A 21,742-nucleotide genomic window follows, 5' to 3' on the forward strand; every position below is an offset into this window, starting at 1 on the left:
AGAACAAGTGTCTATTTTCTCATTTGTAAAAGAGAGCTAAATCTAATCTTTTAAGTTGATATGCAGAAAATTATATAACTCTAACATACTATGTGGTATAACAGTGGCTCTTTAATGAATAGCATATATATTCATCTTTTCAATATTTTAACAAAGGCAAAATCTAATCTGGTGGCAGCAGAGATAGTTATCAATTATCAACTGGCCTCTTCAAATCCCATTTTTTAAAAAACATTTATTTTTGAGAGAGAGAGAGAGAGAGAGAGAGAGAGACAGAGAGAGACAGAGTGAGAGCAAGGGAGGGACAGAGGCAGAGGGAGACACAGAATCCGAAGCAGTCTCTAGGCTCTGAGCTGTCAGTACAGAGCCTGACACTCAGAGCCTGACATGGGGCTGGAACTCACTAACTGTGAGATCATGACCTGAGCCGAAGTCGGACACTTGACCAACTGAGCCACCCAGTCACCCCAAATCCCATTTTGATTACAGTCAATACTGAGAAGAAACTCCATTCTTAATTGCTACAGTCGAATGCCTTATAACCATATCTTCACTACTGTGTGTGCATGTGTGTTTGCAGATTCTATAATGCTGATGGTAAAATTCATGATATTGGCATAGAAATAGATAAATTCCTAGAAGAGAACCAAGAATCCCTAAACATTTCAATTCAGTGGGAAAATGATTTAATAAATGATGCAGGTGCAACTTAATATCCATTGGAAAGGAAAGTAGACATAATTTTATCCAATACATAGAAGTAACTTCCAGTTAGATAAGAGACTTGACTTTAAAAGCCCAAACAATAAACATCTTGCAAAAAGAAATCTAAAAAATTATGTGTAATATTTAAAGATGAGGAAATTTTAACTAAGACTGAAAACCTAGATGCTATAAAAAAGATAAAGAATAAACAAATAAAGGGGCGCCTGAGTGGCTCAGTCAGTTAAGCGTCCAACTTCAGCTCAGGTCACGATCTCATGGTCTGTGAGTTCAAGCCCCGCATCGGGCTCTGGGCTGATGGCTCAGAGCCTGGAGCCTGCTTCCGATTCTGTGTCTCACTCTCTCTCTGCCCCTCCTCCGTTCATGCTCTGTCTCTCTCTGTCTCAAAAATAAATAAAAATGTTAAAAAAATTTAAAAAAAAGAATAAACAAATCAAGAGAGAGAGATAATATATTTGGAAAGAATATCTACAATTTAGAGTACAAATAGAAGATTGATCTATAGAATATATAGAGATAGTATATATTGACAAGAGGGTAAGCACCCAACAGAAAAAAATGGGCAACGTTTACAGAAGAACAAATCCAAATGGCCAAGAAACAAGAAAAAATACTCACAACCTCTAAAAGGTTAAAGAAATGCAGATTGAAGTAATAACATACCTATCATATGACAGAAATGTAAAAATCCAACAAAAGGTACTGCTGGCAGGGAAAGGGCCATCTCTACATTGGTGGTAGAAATTTGAATTATTATATTACAGCCTTTTCGGAAAGTGATCTAAGAGAATCGATTAAAATAAAAAAAAATAATCTTTTCTCCAGCAATCCCCTCAGAAACAAAAGCATTAAAATGTAATTGTATGTAAGTATGTGGTATATATGTATATGTGTCTGTTAGCATGGAGATACAAAACTGTTAATGTAGTACATGCATATTAATAGAAGAAATGACTGAATAATTGTTGGTGATGTATCTATACTAAGGAATATTAAATTACCATAAAAAGATACTAAAGTTCAGCTATACCAGTTGACTTACAGGGATTTTCATTGAGTAATAAAGCAAGATACAGAAAAGCATATAAGATTCTCTATTTGCAAAGCAAAATAATGCCTCTTCAAATCCCTATATATGCTTGCATATATATTTTCATCTAAATACATTTGAATATTATTATAAGAGTATGGGGAAAAATATGGGTGAATGCCTACAAGGTATGTAGGGGGTACAGATAAAGAGGAAGGGAAGAGACAATAAAGGGAAAGAAAGAAACATATCAGTAAAATAAATAATATATGTGAATGTATATTTATATATTTCTACCAAGTTGTAGATATCAATAAAAAAACAAAATTTAAAGATTATACAACATAAGTCTTTCTGAAAATACAATTTCTAAAACCAACAAACCTACAGCTTATAAATATTTACTAAATTCTTGCTGCTTTAATAATACAGGGCTAAGACTATAGCAACTAACATTTTACACTTGGCAAAACCTCTCATATATTAAAACAAAAACAAAAACAGGTGTTTTCAAAACATGCCTAAAGGAAAAAAAGTCCTATCTGCTAACTACCCTCATCTTTCCTCCAAATTTCAATAAACTCTATATAATTAGTGTGGGCCCAGCTATTATGAATTTTGGGGTTGTGAACACATCCGTGTTTATAGTTCATCCAAGAAAAAAAAATCTAAGATCTTTAAGCAGCACAATGAATTTCATGGGGAAGTAGTTAAATAGAAAATATAGAGTATTTTTGCTGGAACTGTAAGTCCTATTAAAGTTTTGTAAGTTATGGGCTTCAAGTTAAGATAGATTGATTCCTAATGGCAAGCCTGACAAAGGCAAGAAACAAAAACTAGCTAACCAAGAACAGAACAAGTATTGTTAAAATGTCTATACCACCCAAAGCAATCTACACATTCAATGTAATCCCCATCAAAACAACACCAGCATTCTTCACAGAGCTAGAACAAACAATCCTAAAATTTGTATAGAACCAGAAAGATGCCAAATAGCCGAAGTAATGTCAAAAAAGCAAAGCAAAGCGGGAGGCCTCATAATTCCGGACTTCAAGCTATATTACATTACAAAGCTATAACCATCAAGACAGTATGGTACTGGCACAAAAAGAGACACACAGATCAATGAACAGAACAGAGAACCCAGAAATGGACCCACAACTGTATGGTCAACTTATCTCCGATAAAGTAGGGAAGAATATCCAATGGGAAAAAGTCTCTTCAACAAATGGTGTTGGGTAAACTGGACAGCAACATGCAGAAGAATGAAACTTTCTTATGCCATACACAAAAATAAATTCAAAATGGATTAAATGTCTAAATGTAAGACAGAAAACCATCAAATCCTACAGAACACAGGAAGCAATCTCTTTGACCTTGGCTGTGGCAACTTCTTACTAGACATATCTCTGGAGGTAAAGGAAACAAAAGCAAAATTGAACTCTTAGGACTTCATCAAGATAAAAAGCTTCTGCAGAGGGGCGCTTGGGTGGCTTAGTCGGTTAAGCATCTGACTTTGGGTTAGGTCATGATCTCATGGTTCATGAGTTCAAGCCCCACATTGGGCTCTGTGCTGACAGCTCAGAGTCTGAAACCTGCTTTGGATTCTGTGTCTCCTTCTCTCTCTGTCCTTCCCCGCTTGTGTGCTCTCTCACTCCTTCTCTCTCTCAAAAAAAATATTAAAAAAAAAAAAAGCTTCTGCACAGTGAAAGAAACAATCAGCAAAACTAAAAGGCAACCTATAGAATGGGAGAAGATATTTGCAAATGACATATCGGATAAAAGGCTAGTAGCCAAAATCTATAAAGAACTTCTCAAACTCAACACCCAAAAAATAAAGAATCCAGTTAAAAATGGGCGGAAGACACAAATGGACATTTTTCAAAAAAAGACATTCAAATGGCTAAGAGACACGTGAGAAAATGCTCAACATCACTCATCATCAGGGAAATACAAATTAAAACCACAATGAAATACCACCTCACACCTATCAGAATGGCTAAAATTAGCAACTCAGGAAACAGCAGATGTCGGCAAGGTTATTTTCCACAGAAAAAGATGTTTTCTGCAGAAAAAGGAGAATCCTCTTACACTGTTGGGGGGAATGCAAACTGGTACAGCTACTCTGGAAAACTGTGGAGGTTCTTCAGAAAGTTAAAGATAGAACTACCCTACAACACAACAATTGCACTACTAGGTATTTACTCAAAGGACAAAAAAATATATATACTGATTTGAAGGGATACATGCACCCCGATGTTTATAGTAGCATTATCAACAACAGCCAAATTATGGAAAGAGTTCAAACGTCCATTGGCTGATGAGTGGATAAAGAAGATGTAGTATACATATATGATGGAATATTACTCAGACATTAAAAAGAATGAAATCTTGCCATTTGCAACAACTTGGATGGAACCAGAGTGTATTATGGTAAGCAAAATAAGTCAGAGAAAGACAAATACCACATGATTTCACTCATATGTGGAATTTAAGAAACAAAACAGAGGAACATGGGGGAAGGGAAGGGAAAATAAAATAAGATAAAAACAGAGGGGGAGGCAAACCATAAGAGACTCTTAACAATAGAGAACAAACTGAGGGTTGTTGGAGAGGAGGTGGGTGGGGGGATGGGCTACTTGCATGGTGGGCATGAAGGAGGGCACTTGTTGGGATGAGCACTCGGTGTTATATGTAAGGGATGAATTACTAAGTTCTACTCCTGAAACCGATAGTACGCTATATGTTACCTAACTTAAATTTGAATAAAGTCTTGGAAGAAAAAAGAAAAGATAAATAATTTCCAAGGTACTCTGTCTAGTGAATGAAGAGAAATGGTTTCCTCTCAAGAGAAAAATTTTACACAGTATGATTTTTAAAAGGAAGGAGAAATGAGCCAAATACCATTTTAAAGGAGTCCTTCTGTTTAATGCTCCTATTCAACAAAACAATGAAGAGTTTGGGTCTTCATTGGAACAAAAAACAAAATATTCTGGCATAAGTAGCCTATCTTCTCATATATCTGGAAACTTACACTAAACAATTCAACTAGTGGGCCAGCTACTAAGACCAAATACTTCCTGTCACACGTTGCAAAAGTGTTTATTATGCTAAGACACATTTGCTGAATAGTAATTTGGGGTCCTTGACCATTAACCTGAGGATATTCTTTAGGTCTTAACACTTGTACCTCTATGGTGTTGAAAACAGTAGAACAGAGTTTAAATTGAGCAAAGTCATAACATCTTAACTTGTTATCTTCTTTTTCTAGCAGGCACAGAGAATTTCTCTTTGGAAATGCTCAGACAATAGTGCAGCAGTTATTAATGAAACATAACTTGGAAAAGGAAAAGGAAATACGTTTTATTTATTTAATTTTTATTTTTATTTTATAGAGAGAGTGCAAGAGTGGGGGAGAGGGGCAGAAGAAGAGAGAGAGAATCTTAAGCAGGCTCTACACTCTGGTGTGGAGCCCGATGCAAGGCTCAGTCCCATGACCCTGGGATCATGATGTGACCTGAAATCAAGAATCAGATGTTCAACCAACTGAGCCACCAGGTGCCCCAGGAAGGAAGTTTTAGTTTTAAGCACTATACTATAACGCAGAACTGAAAAACTAGATTATGTCAGAAAAGTTATCAGAATAGGAAAGATTTGGAATCACATCATTAATATGAAAAGTGGTAGAAAAAAGAGGAAACGAGTAGTCAGAAAAACTAGTTTCTATGTCATGAGTCCTTCACCAATACATTAGTACCTCCTTTACATTACTTATCTCTAAGTCTCCACCTATAAAATGAAATATCTGCTCTACCTATCTCACAGCACAGGTGCAGAAGTTAAATCCTGGCTTGTATAGGAATGTGCTCTAAATATTAAGGAGGGATAGAACCGTCTTCTAAATTAAGCTCTTGATAAAATCCCTTCCCTTCTGTCTGCTTTTTCCAGTGAAGTTCCCATTTCTTCGACCTACGGAGGTCCAAAACCTTGGGAGTCCTCAATCCCCCCTTCTCTCTTATATCCTGTATGAAATCTGGTAGGAAATCTTGTCTCGAACTTAAAATACATAGAGTTCCATTTCTTCACTTTTATCACCCTGATCCAAGCCATCACCATTTCTTGTCTGGATTATTAAAAGAGCTCCCAACTGGTCTCTTTGTTTCAAGTCCTTGTTTCAGTCTGTTCTTCACCTCACAGTCACTCTTCTGAGAACACGTGTCAAATCATGTCACTCCTCTGCACAACCTTCCTGGGACCTCCCATTTCACTAAGAGTAAAAGCCAGGTTCTTAGAATATAAGGCTCCAAGTGATTTATGCCTCCTTTCATCTGTTTCCTCTACTTGAAACCCACTCCCTTGTCTGCCTTGCTTACTCCCTAACCCCTTGCAGGTCTTTGCTCAAATGTCTCTTTATTATTGAGGCCTTCCTTGTCCACCTTATTTAAATCGCAGCAGGCCTCCCACATCCACGTGTACACACACACGCTCCCTATCCCTCTTCCTTGTTATATTTTGCCTCAGCATCTATCACTACTCATCTTACTGATGCTTTCTACATGGGCAAAAATTCTTATTTTGTTCACTACTGAATTCCCAGTGTCTGGGACAATGTCTGGTGCTAAATAGAGAATGAATGAATGAAAAAGCTCTCACTGTGGACAGATCTGGGATTAAAACTCAGCCTCTGCAATTTACTAGCTCTTTTTCTTATGGTCCTTTACTGTTTTGTAAAATGCGAATAATGGTAATACTGAATCTGATGAATTGTTAATGGGAAATAAATGAGATTAACACATATAAAATGATTAGAATGAATGTGGAAAATAAAGAACTTATAAAGAACTATGCAAAAAGATAGTATTAGCATGATTTACAAATTACTATCCTAGGGGTGCCTGCATGGTTCATTCAGTTAAGTGTCCGACTCTTGATTTCAGCTCAGGTCATGATCTCGCAGATGATGAGTTCAAGCCCTGCGTCGGGCTCTGTGCTGACAGCATGGAGCCTGCTTGGGATTCTCTGCCCCTCCCCCACTTGCTCTCTAGCTCTCTCTCAAAGAAAATAAAACTACACTTAAAAAAAAAAATTACTATCCTAATATACAAAGAGGGGCTGTTCTGGAGAAAGTAAGAATTCCTAAAACACATATGTGGGCCGGAGAAACAACAAAAGGAAAAGATCAAAAGAAGCCACAAATTAATACATAATTTTCTATGAATTTTATTTCACCTTCAAATAAAAAATTGCCGGGTGAACAGGAAACTTTGAAGGGAGGAGTAGTATCATGCATTCATTCACTCACTTTTCATTCAAGTCTGTAAAGTTGGCTTATGCCAAGAATAATGTACATTAAGAACATAGTACTGTGGGAACAGTTCCAGTTAGAAAGGGTTATTTTAACTAGAAATTATGTGGTATCTAACCACTATATTTTACCTTATATTGCTTAAACACCTTTGTATTTTCAGGCTTTTGAGATGGTGAGTTTTTAAAAAAAAGTTCCTGATACTGTAATAGAAAATTAGCAATTTAAATGACAGGTGACTCTAATAAAAGTATCAAAAAACTAAAAAGACAGCATTACCAGAGTACCATACGAGCCCAAATTAGGCAACCAGGTTTTGTTTTTCAAAATATTTCTCATGAAAGGGGAAGAAGTCATAGAACTGATTCCTCATGACGTACGTCACATTACTCAGTTTCTCTCAATTCCTTTATTTTGAGCAAAGTACTGCTTGAAGAAAACACGTATAAGCTAGAATCCACCTCATCAGTACTAGTTTTTGCCTTCTTGAAGAGAATCAGTTATAAACAAATAAATGTAGTTATTATTTCTAGGGTGTTGTATCACACTTTCAAGTGTTGGATGTTTTTGTAAAGAAGCATTTAAAAAAAATCACTTAAAGGGACACCTGGGTGGCTCAGTCAGTTAAGCATCCAAACCTTGATTCTGGTTCAGGTCATGATCTCACAGTTAGATCGAGCCCTGCGTCAGGCTCTGTGCTATCAGCATGGAGTCTGCTTGGCATTCTCTCTCCCTCTCTCTCTCTCTGCCCCTCCCCCTCTCACTCTCTCTCTCTTAAAATAAACTTTTTTTTTTTTAAATCGCTTAAAAGAAGTAATTCAAAACTTCCACTTCTAAAAAAATGGAGGGAAAGTACTTTTCCATACTCCTCCCCCTAAGAAAATTGAAAAACCCTAAATGTTACATATAAAACAAATATAGGAAGACTGATTTTTGAAGAGAAGACAGGCCAGCTAGGTATGGCAGGACATGATGAACACCAAGGTGGTGAGTACCCTGGGTTTCCTCGCATAGCAAGACAAGTTTAGATAATAACTGATTTACTTCAAGCAAACAAAAGACAAAATTGTGGCCAACCTCTTCTCCTTGCCAGCAAAGGCTGATGGGAAGCCTAGACTTCTGTCACTGTGAGGCTATAATAAGGCACCCCAATCTCCCTACCAGGGTGATGTGGGAGAAGACTGTGGAGGAAGCCAGACTTTCTTTCCTACCCCTTCCTCCTGTAAAGTCAATGGCAGGGGTAGGGGTAGTCTGGGCTTCCATAGCTACCCAGGGGTAATGAGGCATCCCTCCCCATTGCTTTCAGGGTGGCTTCAGAGAAAGCCTACAGGAGAGTTAGGGCTTTCACAACTGCCCAGCAGTAAAGAGACCAACACTCCACAATGTCAGCAAAGGCCAGGTGGGGAGCTGTAAGTAGGCCTGCTTACCTATGCCAGCAAGGGGATATTAGTGGAGTGTTCTTAGAGGCAGCCTACTGGTAAGTGAGGACACTCACACCTGCCCGACCCTAGGAAGATCCACAACCACCCTCTCCTGCAGCTATAAAACAGGCCATGGACTTCCACCCCTACCTGAGTGTAACAGGGCAGCAACTCTCCCCTTCCTCACCCCAGCTACAGCATTGCCATAGAACATCAGGTAAGGTAGTATACTTAAACAAGATTCTGAGAACTATAACATAATAGCCAAAATGTCCAAGTTTTAATTAAAAAAAAAAATCCCTCATCAAACCAAGAACCAAGAATATCTCAACTTGAATGAAAAATATAATCAACAAGATGAAAAAGACATCCAAAGGATCCGACTGGGATTTTAGAGAAGGCATATAAAAATGGTTTGACATGTAATAATGAACATCCTCAAAACAAATGAAATAAAAAGTCAACAACAAAGACCCAGAAGACATACAGAACCACCAAGTGGAAATATCAGAACTGAAAATATGCTAACTAAAATAAAAAAATGTAATGATTGAGAGAGAACTCAACAGAAAAATGGAACAGAGAAAGTAATCAGTTAAATTGAAGACAGAATAATAGAAATTGCCTAATCTGAAAAACAGAGAAAATAAACAAAAAAAATAAAAAGAGCAGAGCCTTGGGGACTTTTGGGAGCATAACAACACTCCATTAAACAACAGCAGAATATATGTTCTTTTCAAATGCCCATGGGATATATACGTAGCTAGACCATATCTTGGGCCATAAAACACATCTCAACAAATTTAAATGAATTGAGATCATACGGAATGGGTTTTCTTTTTTTTTTTTTCTAACAATTTAATGTTTTTTTTGTTTTTGTTTTTTGGTTTTTTGTTTTTTGGTTTTTTTTTTGAGACAGGGAGAGACAGAGCATGAACAGGGGAGGGTCAGAGAGAGGGAGACACAGAATCTGAAACAGGCTCCAGGCTCTGAACTGTCAGCACAGAGCCCGATGCGGGGCTCGAACTCATGGACCGCGAAATTATGACCTGAGGCAAAGTCAGCCGCTCAACCGACTGAGCCACCCAGGCGCCCCCAGAATGGGTTTTCTGACAACAATGTAACCGAACTAAAAATCAATAACAGAAAAATAACAGGAAAATTCCCAAACACTTGGAAACTAAATAACATCCCTAAAACAATCCAGGTATCAAAGAAGTCTCAAGGAAAAAAAAAATACTGAACTGAATCAAATGAAAATATAATGTATCAAAATAGGTGGGACACAGACAAAACAGTGCTGAGAGTGGAATTTTAAGCACCAGAAGTTTACATTAGATAAGATGAAAAGCCTCAAGACCATAATCTAAGCTTCCATATCAAAAGCAAACAAAACCAAAACAAGATCAAGCAGATGGAAAAAAATAATAAAATTAAGAACAGAAATAAATGAAATAGAAAACAAAAGCAATAGATAAAAATCAATGAAACAAAGAACTAGTTCTTTGAAAAGATCAATAAAATTGACAAACATCTGGCAAAACTGACGAAGAAAAAAAGTTACCAATATTAACACTGAAACAGGAGAAATCACTACAGGACATGCAGACATCAAAAGGATAGTAAATTAGTTTTAAAAACAACAGTGCACACATAAATTTGACAATTTAGGTGGAACTGACCAATTGCTTGAAAAATACAAACCACTGCAACTCCCCATAAAATAGATATATAAAATAGATATTTGAATAGCCTTGTAATTACAAAATAAATTTAACTTGTAATTTAAAAACTCCCAAAATAGGCCAATATTAAATGGTCTCACCAGGGAATTCTACCAAATGTTTACAGTATTAACACCAATTAAATACAGTCTCTTTCTGAAAATAGGAGAACGCTTCCAATTCCTTAGATGTTAGTACTACTCTGATACCAAAACATACAAAGACAGTACAAAAAGAAAACTATAGACCAAAATCTCTCATATGGATGCAAAAATCTTTAGCAAAATATTAGCAAATAGAATTTGGCAATATATGAAAAGAATTATATACCAAGATTATATGATATTTACTGCAGGGATGCAAGTCTAGCTCAATATTCAAAACTCAATCACTATAATACACCAAATCAACAAGTAAAGAAATATCACAAGATCATCTTAAGTGATACAAAAAATTAACAAAAGTCAACCTCTAGTCATGATAAAAAAAACTCTGAAAATTTGGAATAGAGGGAGACTTTCTTAACTTCACATAAAGTATCTAACAAAAAACCCCTACAGTTTACATAATTAATGGTAAAACACTAAATGCTTTCCACCCAAGTTTGGAAATAAAGGAAGGATGTCCTCTCACACCACTCTTGTTCAACATAGTTTTGAAAGTTCTAGCTAGCAAAATAAGAAATGAAAAGATAATAAAATGCATATAGATTGAAAAGGAAGAAATGAAACTATCCCTATTGTCACATGACATGATTGTCCATACCGAAAATCCAAGGAACCTATATAAAAACTTCTATAATTCACAAGTAAATCTAGCAAGGTTGCAAGATACATAATTAAATATAAAAATTAACTGCATTTTGGGCATCTGGGTGGCTCAGTCAGTTGAGACTCTGACTCTTGGTTTTAGCTCAGGTCATGATCTCACATGTATGAGATCAAGCCCCGTTTCAGGCTCTGTGCTGACAGCATGGAGCCTGCTTGGGATTCTCTCTCTCCCCTCCCACATGTGTGCTGTCTCTCTCACTCTCTCTCTCTCTCAAAAATAAATAACCTTAGAAAAAATTAAAGAAAAAATCAACTGCATTTCTTTACCTGCAGTGAACACATGGAAAGTGAAATTAAAAACCCAATACCATGTATAATCACTCAAAAAGAAAAACATTTAGATATAAATCTAACAAAGATTTGTATACTAAAATCTACAAAACACTTAAGAAAGAAATCAAAGAAGATATAAGTAGCCAGAGATTAAAGGACTCCAGATAGTTAATATCCACTTCTCTCCAAATTGATATACAAGTTTAACATAATCCCTAAAGTTTCAGCAAGATTTTTTGCAGATACACAAGTGATTATTCTAAAATTCATATATAAAGGCAAAGGAACTAGATTGGCTAAAACATTTTGAAAAAGGATAGGAAAGTGGGAAGAATCACCCTAGTTGACCTAAAAAAAAAAAAAGAGGGGCGCCTGAGTGGCTCAGTTGGATGAGCGTTTGACTTTCAATTTTGGCTCAGGTCCTGATCACAGGGTCATGGGATCAAATCCACATCAAGCTCTGAGCTGAGCATGGAGCCTGCTTAAGACTCTCTCCCTCTCTCCCTCTGCCCCTCTCCCACTTGCACATTTGCATGCACGCACTTTCTCTCTAAAAAAATTTAATTTAATTTAAATTTAAAAATAGTGCTAGAAAAACTGCCTATCCATAGGCAAAAAATAAAAAATAAAACTTTAACCTAAACCTCACACCTTACAAAAAATTAACTCAAAATGGATCATAGATTTAAATGTAAAACATAAAATTAAAAAAATTTTAGAAGAAAACATGGGATAAAATTTTTAGAATAGGGCTCGGTGAAGAGTTTTTAAAAATAACATAAAAAGCATAATCCACAGAAAATAGCAACAATAAATTGGACCTCATCAAAATTAAAAACCTGATCTGTGAATAACTATTAAGAAAATGAAAGACAAGCTACAGATTGGAAGAAAACATTTGTAAACCACCTATCTGAAAATGAGTCATATATAGATTATATAAAGGAGTCTCAAACTCAATGATAAAAAAAAATATATATATATATAAACATATAAATATACTCTTTATATAAATATAAATATACTCTTTATATAAATATAAATATATATATTTATATATATAAATATAAATATATACTCTGGAAAATAATTTGGCAGTTTCTTTGAACTCTAAACATAAACCTATCACCCAGCAATCGCACTTCTGGTCATTTATCCCGGATAAAAACTAGGTTCGCCCAAAAATGTACACCTGACTATTCACAGTAGCCTTATTTGTAACAGTCAAAAACCATAAGCAACCAAAATGTCCTATACTGGTGAAAAGTTCAACAAATTGTGGTACAGCCATACCCGGAATAAACAGGGACGAACTACTGATACATGGAACAACTTCAATGGATCTCAAGAGTATTATGCTGAGTGAAAAAGCCAATCTCAAAAAGTCAAATATTGTATGATTCTCCAAATCACATTCTCTAAATCATATAGTCAAAATGACAAACAGAGATAAAAAATAGATTAGTAGTTGCCAGATATTAGGGATAATGGGGGAACCAGAGGAGATGGGTGTGATCATAAAGGGGTAGTGGCTGATTGGGATGGTGGTTACATAAATACACGTATGTGATAAAATGATAGAGAACTACACACACACTTCATATCAAGGTCAAGTTCCCGGTTTTTAGGAGGGTACATGGGACCTTCTCTACACTACTTTTGCAGCTTCCTATAAATCTATAATGATTTCAAAGTAAAAAGTTAAATAAAAAAGCAATAATTCGACAAGTGAAACCTAGATATCCACATAAAAAATAATGAAGTTAGACCCTTACCCACTATGAAGTGAAGTCCGAATGGATCAAAGACCTAAATGTAAGACCTTAAACTATAAAACTCTGAAGGAAATACAGGGCAAAAGCTTTAAGACACTGGATTTGGCAAATGATTGCTTTGATATGACAACAAAGGCACAGACAACAAAAGAAAAAATAGACAAATTAGACTTCATGAAAAAATTGTGTGCATCAAAAGACAATGTCAACTGAGTAAAAAGGTAACCCACAAAGTGGGAGAATATATTTACAAATCATATATCTCATAAGGGATAATAGCCAGAATATATAGAGAACTCCTAAAACTTAACAAAATCAATCCAATTCAAACTTGGTATTGAATAGATATTTCTTTCTTTTTTTTAATGGTTTTTTTTTTATTTTTGAGAGAGACAGAGACAGAATGCGAGTGGGTTAGGGGCAGAGAGAGAGGGAGACACAGAATCCGAAGCAGGCTCCAGGCTCTGAGCTGTCAGCACAGAGCCCAGCGCGGGGCTCGAACTCACGAACTGTGAGATCATGACCTGAGCCAAAGTCGGCCGCTCAACCGACTGAGCCACCCAAGCACCCCACTGAATAGATATTTCTTTAAAGAAACACCCATCAAGATGGCTACAATAAAAAAACAAAACAAAACAAAACAAAATCAGTGTTGGCAAAGATGTGGCAAAAATGGAACCCCTGTGCACTGTCAGTGGGAATAGAAAATGGTATAGCTGCTATGGAAAACAGTATGTTGGTTCCTCAAAAAATTAAAAATAGAATTATCATATGATCCAGCAATTCTACCTCTGTGTATATCCCCAAAAGAACTGAAACCAGGGACTCAGAGTTATTTGTATACCCACGTTCATAGAAGAATTAGTCACAATAGCTAAGAAGTGAAATCAACCCAAGTAACCATTGACAGAAATTTGAAAGGATAAGCAAAATGTGGCGTACACATAGAATGGTATATTATTTATCCAGCCTTAGAAAGGAAGGAAATTCTGACACATGCCGCAACATGGATAAACCTTGAGGACTTCATGCTAAGTGAAATAAGCCAGTCACAAAAGAAAATACTATGTGATCAGCCTTACAGGAGAAACTTAGTCAAAATCACAGAGACGGAAAGTGGAATGGTGGTTGTCAGGGGCTGTGGGGAGGTGAGACTAGGGAGTTACCGTCTAAAGGGTACAGACTTTCAGTTTTACAAGAGGAAAAGAGCCATGGGAGATGAATGGGGTGATGGCTGCACAACGTTATGCACATACTTAATACCACTGAACTGTATACTTAAAAATGGTTAAGATGGTAGATTTTGTTAGGTGTGTTTTACCATAATAAAAAATACTAGGGAAAAAAAAGAAACAATACAGTGGTTTTATTGTAGCAATCATGAAGAAAGGAAAAAAAAATCCTAATATTAAGTGACTAGGTACTTGTGGCTTGGGATAAAGTTTCCAGCGTCAGCACTATACATGGGACCATATTTCATTATACACGGAAATAAAGAGGATATACTCTGTTAATAAGCTGTGTTAATAAATAAGCTGTGTTGATCACTCAAAAAGCAGTTTTACTGATTTACTGATTACAAAGATCTTCTTGTCAAAAATGTTACTGAAAAGTTTTAATAAATTCTTTTAACAAGTGTGAAGTAGAAAAGAACAATACAGTAAGTATTTCATTAACCCATTTGACAAGTATTTCCTGAGTTACCTATCATATATCTGGCATTGTTCTAGGCTCTGGGGTTACAGCTGTAAAGAAGACAGACAAAAATACCTTCCTGCATGAAGCTTTTCATGGACACATTATTTTATAAAAAGCATAATATTAAGAAGTATATTTTTAGTTCCAAATTAAGTAAATTAATTGTTAAAATTTTAGTTCAAATTTAATCTAAAGCCATAAATGTTTACATATTCAGTTGGATAAAAAGGTTTTAAAATCATTTCAGTGGGAAAACTAAGATTGTGTTAAGACGGCATTATACTAAAGCCTACACGACATAGAATTTGAAATATTGAAGGAATTGTAAATTTACATTTGAGCTGTATGACTGAAAAAATCCACACTCCGTTGTTACTTGAGCAAAGTACCTAAGAAATAATACTGTTCTTTAGATATTCTCTGCCTACATATAAACTCTTGGGACCGGGGCTCCTATTAGGTTTTACTATATAACACAATTCCTAAGTTAAGGTACAGAGTTTCTGTTTGGTCATGTTTCCAAACGTACTGGAGCTACTGACTGGAATATGCTTTTTCTTAGGTTATCTCCGACAGTGTTCTCCCACCCACGAGCACACTGTATTACCACAGGGTAAATGTGCTAACCTAAATTGGAGTTACCTCTACCCTATCTCCTTTGTCCTCCTCACAACCAACCCCTTAAATCAGCACTAGCATCTCATTTCTTCACGAACCTGAGTTTTCTAAAAGCCAGTCTTCCTTTACTCTAGGGAAGGTGAATGTTTTCTCATCCTGTCCCCCTAAAAAGTCCTCCACCTTCTCGCTGTACTTAGGTCCATCACTGGGGTGTGCAATGGGGACCACAAAACTAGGAGAAAATATAATTAATGTCTGAAACTATCATATCTGCAGCCAAAAAAGTACTTGACTGTAAGGCTTTGATTACTTGATTTTGTTTCTGTTTGACATCATATAAGGTATGGAGAAAAAGATAAGGGAAATATTAAGTTTTACTTCTATTCTTCCTCCCCCAATTTTGTCTATTCAAATTTTCACCTTTAGAGCCAATTTATTTATAAAATAACTCATTTTTCCCGTTCATGATATGAGCTGTTTCATTATAGTACTTAGAATTTGCATCTATTGACTTAGAAGAAAACTCATATAATTAGAGAATGTATAAAAATATCATTAACAATGAAAAAGTCATATGTATAAATATTCAACGTATTGAAATATAAAACATAAAAATTGATTAAGCTTGTAATAAATAAATAAATAAATAAATAAATAAATAAATAAATAAGGGCCTCTAGTTTTCCAAACAGATATCACATCTTCTGCATAGACTCCCAGAACAATGATATTTATTTTTAAGAAATCGTCCTTTCCGTATTTCCCGTTTGAACACACTGTTTTAATGAGACCACCACACCTTACGGTCTGGCCCTCTGAGGGTACTGCACAATCTCAGCAGTAGAGCAGATTTCTTGAGGGCAGATTAGCAATTAGGTCATGAAAAACAGGCAGCATAAAATAGCTACTGCTAATCTACATGAGAAGCATTTACTCAATTAAGCAGATGGAAATGTTATTATGAACTCAGTACTCCAATGATGGTCTTTAAAATTAAGAAGGATAGGGGCAAATGAAATGCACACTGGGGGATTTGGGGCCTTTATATATTAATTCTAAAGTATACAATGCAGAACACTGTAATGAAGTTAACAAAATTAATTAAAAGATTCTTTGCATGTAACCATTAGAGACTACATTAAAAAATACATGACAGTTTCTGACATTATTAATAATGTGACTGTACTTTAACATTCTTAATGTTGATACCATGACCTTTCCCTAATGTACCACTGATACCAAAAACATGAGCATGAGAAGTCTTATTACTCATGGCTGGTATGAATATGGTTTTTAATATGCTTTCTGGTAGTGCTGTTTCCATTTTGAGTTTCAATAACTGATAAGCTCATGATGAATTTTCAAATATTTAAAAGATTACTACGTAGTTTTACTAGCAAACAAGAGTTTTCATATATTTATGTATTCGAACATGTGTTTCTTTACATCATCTTTTTATTAGACAATAACAAAAAAAACCTGAATTATTAATCTGCTTAAAAACCTCCATCAAACTCTTAGAACAAAAATCTTCAAGTGACTTTGGGAAAATGGTCACGAACAAGGAATTTTTACATTGTGATAAAATATCTTACATTGTGATACATATTTTATGTCTAACTCCTATTTTCCAAGTTTTAGTGTATAAACTTAACAAATTATTACAGAGTTCTAATATATATGCCAAAATTATAACAATTAAGTGGTTTGTTACAAAAGCTACATAAAAATAAGCTGTGCCTATGAAAGCTATAAAATGTATATCCACATTAACTCTAAATATTACATTTAGACTTTTATTGATTTACTCACCGTAATTAAAACTTCCCAACAATTACTATAACAAACTTGTTTCAATATTCTTAATATAACAATAATAGTCATTTGCCCACTCTTTCTCCCCAACGCTTATCTTTATATGTAATCTTCTATCATCCTAAACTCTTTCTTAACAGAAATCTACTTTTTGATATCCTTGGCTTGAAAATTACATAGTATGTAGAGTTGTTGAGTTTATTTAAGTTTATTTAAGTTTGTTTACTTTGAGAGAGACAGAGACAGCATGCGCAGGGAAGGGGCAGAGAGAGAGAGAGAGAAAGAGAGAGAGAGCGAGACAGAACCACAAGCAGGCTCTGCACTGACTGAAGTGGGGCTCGAACTCAGGAAACCGTGAGATCAGGACCTGAGCCGAAACTGAGAGTCAGACTGACTCTTAATGGACTGAGCCACCCAAGTACCCTGAAACTTTATAAGTTAAATTATGTGCTCCTTAAAACAGAGTTCTTATACAGGATAGGTGCTCATTAATATTCATGGCATGACATTAATTCATATATTCATCCAATATATCCATTTACTGTGCGCCAGGACACTGTAGTTAATTCTGCAGACATAAAGATAAAAAAGAAACAGCCCCTGTTCTAAAGCTGCCCAGACACCTGAAGGATTGTGGTAGGGAGAAAAACGGACCCTTGAAGATGTCCACATTCTATTCCCAGAGTCTGGCAATATTTTATCTTAGATGGCAAAAGGGATTTTGCAGATATGATTAAGACTGAGCACCCTGAAAAGGGAGACTATCCCGAATTACCCAAATTTGCCCAGTCTAATCACATGGGCCCTTAAAAGCAGAAACTTTTCCCAGTTACAGTCAAAGAAAGACGTGACTCCAGAAGCAAAGTCGGACATCACACTGCTGCCTTTGGCTCAGTCGGTTAAGCCTCCAATTCTTGATTTTGGCTCACGTCAAGATTTCATGGTTCGTGAGTTGGAGTCCCATGGTTGGACTCCATGCAGACAGTGTGGAACCTGCTTGGGATTCTCTCTCTCTCTCTCTCTCTCTCTCTCTCTCTCAAAATAAATAAGCTAAATTTTTAAATGTTTATTTATTTTTGAAAAAGAGAGAGAGAGCAAGCAGGGAAGGGGCAAAGAGACAGTGAGACAGAGAATCTGAAGCAGGCTCCAGGCTCTGAGCTGTCAGCACAGAGCCCAATCGGGGCCTCGAACCCACAAACTGCGAGATCATGACCTGAGCCAAAGTCGCATGCTTAACTGGCTGGGCCACCCAGGTACCCCAATAAATAAACTTAAAAAAAATAAAGCAAAGTAAAGGGAGGAGGGGATATATGTGGGAAAGATGTAGATCTGTCAAAATGAGACAAAAAGACCAGGGCTGGAGAAATGCCTTCTTTAATTGTATGTTTAACTTTTCCTAAAATCAGCAAGTACTGCCTTTAGTGTTCAATAGAAGACTTCAACACACTGATAATTTAATCCAGGGTTTTCATGTTGTATAATAATACATCAACTAATGATGAAGCAAAGACTTTCAAAACAAAAGTCATTGCTATTTTCAGGTTTCTGATTTGATACTGTTTTACAGTAAGTTGAATGACCAACTGGACACAAATGGCACTAAATATCAATGACAATTACAACACTGGGGTATGTTACGACTTCCTTGATTTGGGATGCTTCCTAGATTTGACAAACTAAATGACTTCATGTGGATTTTATCCCCCCTCTGATACCGAACTATGGGTGGTTCAGCAATAACTAATATAGTACTTTCCACATCTAATACATTAAGGAAGTAACTGCTCATGGAGAATGGTAATGAAAGCACAGAAAATTTAATTACTTTTGACTTTAAAGGAAAATCCAAATTTAAATAATCAGTCTTATATGATATTGTTAACACAGTAAGAAGACAATGTTTAAAACTCACTTTGAAGTGTTTCAAGTTCAGCCCGACTCAATGCATCTTCCTTTTTCTTCAATCTTGTTTCTTTATATTTAGCATAAAACTCCCCAGCATCCTTAAAAAAGAAGTTACAAAGAAATTAACATAAAGATCGGTTTGCTTTGATACTACGTCACGCACAACTTCATTTTAAAGCCGTGTATTGTCTTCCTTTCAGTTTATGGTTTTAAATTATACCACGAACAGAAGAAACAATAAATGTTTCTCCCCGATTTTTCTCTCTCAGAGAGCTTATTTATTAAGGCCAGAACCTGCGTGAGTATAAATCTAAGGAGAGTTTCTTCTCTCAGACATGGAAGGGAGGACTCCTCTTCCTGTTTTCTACCACTGTTTGTGTTCTCAACGTTGGGCTACTCCATGGACAAAGAGAAGACACACTTGCTGAATTAAGCTAAATGGGCACAGTAAGTTATGTCACTGTGACTAACAAAGCACTATTTTCATATTCATCCCTTCACCGCAAAAGATTTTCAAAATTATCATATGCAAATCTGATTAAGAAACCTATCTGACCCTGTCAATACAAGTGAAGATGTCATTCCTCCTTCCACCACACTTAGAGATCCATTCCTGTCATGGAGGTTTGAGGACACATACTTAGGTGTCCAAATACAGTGGCTAAAGTGTCAAGGAATGGCACACAGGCAAGACTCTAGCAGAGTGCTGAAAAAAGACCAGGCCTACAATAATCACAAACGTGGAGATCAACAAATTGATGCTCTAAGCATATGAAGATCCTGACAATGAGAAAAACAGAACAGGTAATTTTCCACTACCTCTTGGCTTCAACTTCATTCATCACACAGCAATACTACTTGTAACTGCCAGGCCACGTTGTGCTTTTAAGTCTTTGCATACCCTTTGCCCACTAACTAGAATATTTTGCTCCCCTGCCATTATTTTGATGAACTCCTATTCATCCCTGAAAACTATTCAAGCATCACCTCCTTTTGCAAGGTTTTCTGACCTTCCCTGGCAGAGGAATTCTCTCCTGTATACTGCTTCTGTGTTTAAGCACACTTCTAGGATTGCTTGTATCATGCTATATTCTCTCTTAGAAAATGGGAAATCTGAGACAGGGGTACTTGTGTGCCCAGAGCACAGAATCTGGTATAAAACAGGTACACAATAAATATTCATTGAACTGAACTAGGTCAAAATATATGAGAAATCTTGTAAAAGAAGAAATGAAAGGGCTTGTGTGTGGAACAGGAAAAAGAGAGCTATCAAGGATTAACTCTAGGGTAACATTCCCAGATTTTAAGATCCCTAGGGCAGATAAATCATAGACTCATCTGAGAGGGTTTATTTTTGAAGGAAATACAGGAACAAAAGCTCTATCTTGATTCAAATGGAAATGCATGAACACTTAAACCCTAGAATGGAATTTTCTCTTTTCATCTGTGACTGTCCAAGAAGAGTTAAAGCTTTTCTTAGAGTCTGTATCTCTTGGGCTTATATCAGAACTCTTCCATCTGACGATGAATTAGGTAAATAATAGGCATTCCTAAAATCACTGGATCAGTATAATAAAGATGTATCTCTTATTCTCCCATTCTCATTTTTATGTTCCTACCTCATTTCTACCAGAAGGACTCCACAAGCCCTGGGTCAGCGAAATAATGGTATAACTTGAAGGGTACATAAAGTCATGAATCCAACGTACTCATCCTCCCAGTCCATATATACTTTAAAATGCAACAGGATTTGGGGTGAAGGATTTATAGCCCCTTAACATTCCCTGCACCCCTAAAAACACCTCAGCCCTGGAATACTCTTATTTTCTTTAAGCCACATCAGTCATTTGTTCCATGACGTGAATGAATGAATGAATGAATGAGCTTATTACCTTCTTTCCGGGCAGTAGTTTTTATTTTTTATTTATTAAAAAAATTTTTTTAAAATGTTTATTTACTTTTGAGAGAGAGAGTGAGAATGCAAGCTGGGGAGAGGCAGAGAGAGAGGGAGACACAGAATCCGAACCAGGCTCCAGGCTCTGAGCTGTCAGCACAGAGCCCGACGCAGGGCTAGAACCCACAAACCTTGAGATCATGACCTGAGCTGAAGTCGGACACTTAACCGACTGAGCCACTCAGGCGCCCCCAGGCAGTAGTTTATAATAGTAGGGAAAAGGTCAGGATAGCACTGGACCCTTGAAGGGAGCAGGAAAGGTGGCACCATACAAGAAAAAGGGGCACAGATAAGTTATCTATGAGATGTGAAAGAAGGTAGGTTGAAATCAAACATCATAGTACAGTATAGTGAGAGAAAATACAGTGATTACTAGGACAGATTTTGGAGCCCGACATGACTTGAATTAAGGTCTCAGCTCTGCCTTCTTTCAGCCTAAATAGGATTCAGCAAATTACTTCACTCAGCGTTGTGTGAATTATCTCATTCATAAATGGGGACGATCACAGAGCTACTGTGAAGACTGAAGTGCTGATACATGTATCAAACACTCAGAATAACATCTTGCACACAGGCCCTCTATATGTTACCTATTTTTATTATTACTTATTTTACCAAAGCCTTATTCTCTACCACAAAAAGTGAGTTTTTCTGCTTCAGACCTCACCAAA

The 21,742-nt window shown here is 36.2% G+C and overlaps 1 protein-coding gene across 2 annotated transcripts in view; it reads right to left on the minus strand.

The window, feature by feature from the left end:
• DNAJC1 (DnaJ heat shock protein family (Hsp40) member C1) overlaps positions 1 to 21,742 on the minus strand; it is a 219,546-nt gene that overhangs the window by 104,145 nt on the left and 93,659 nt on the right. For both annotated transcript variants that reach the window (XM_047065329.1, XM_047065330.1), the window contains exon 7: positions 19,125 to 19,215. In XM_047065329.1, coding sequence (XP_046921285.1) covers positions 19,125 to 19,215 — 91 coding nt within the window. The remainder of the gene's footprint in view (positions 1 to 19,124; positions 19,216 to 21,742) is intronic.

This window comes from Lynx rufus, unplaced genomic scaffold (genome assembly GCF_022079265.1).
Source record: "Lynx rufus isolate CCGP_SWC_20201006 ecotype Redwood Valley unplaced genomic scaffold, mLynRuf1.p SCAF_7, whole genome shotgun sequence".
NCBI lineage: Eukaryota > Metazoa > Chordata > Mammalia > Carnivora > Felidae > Lynx > Lynx rufus.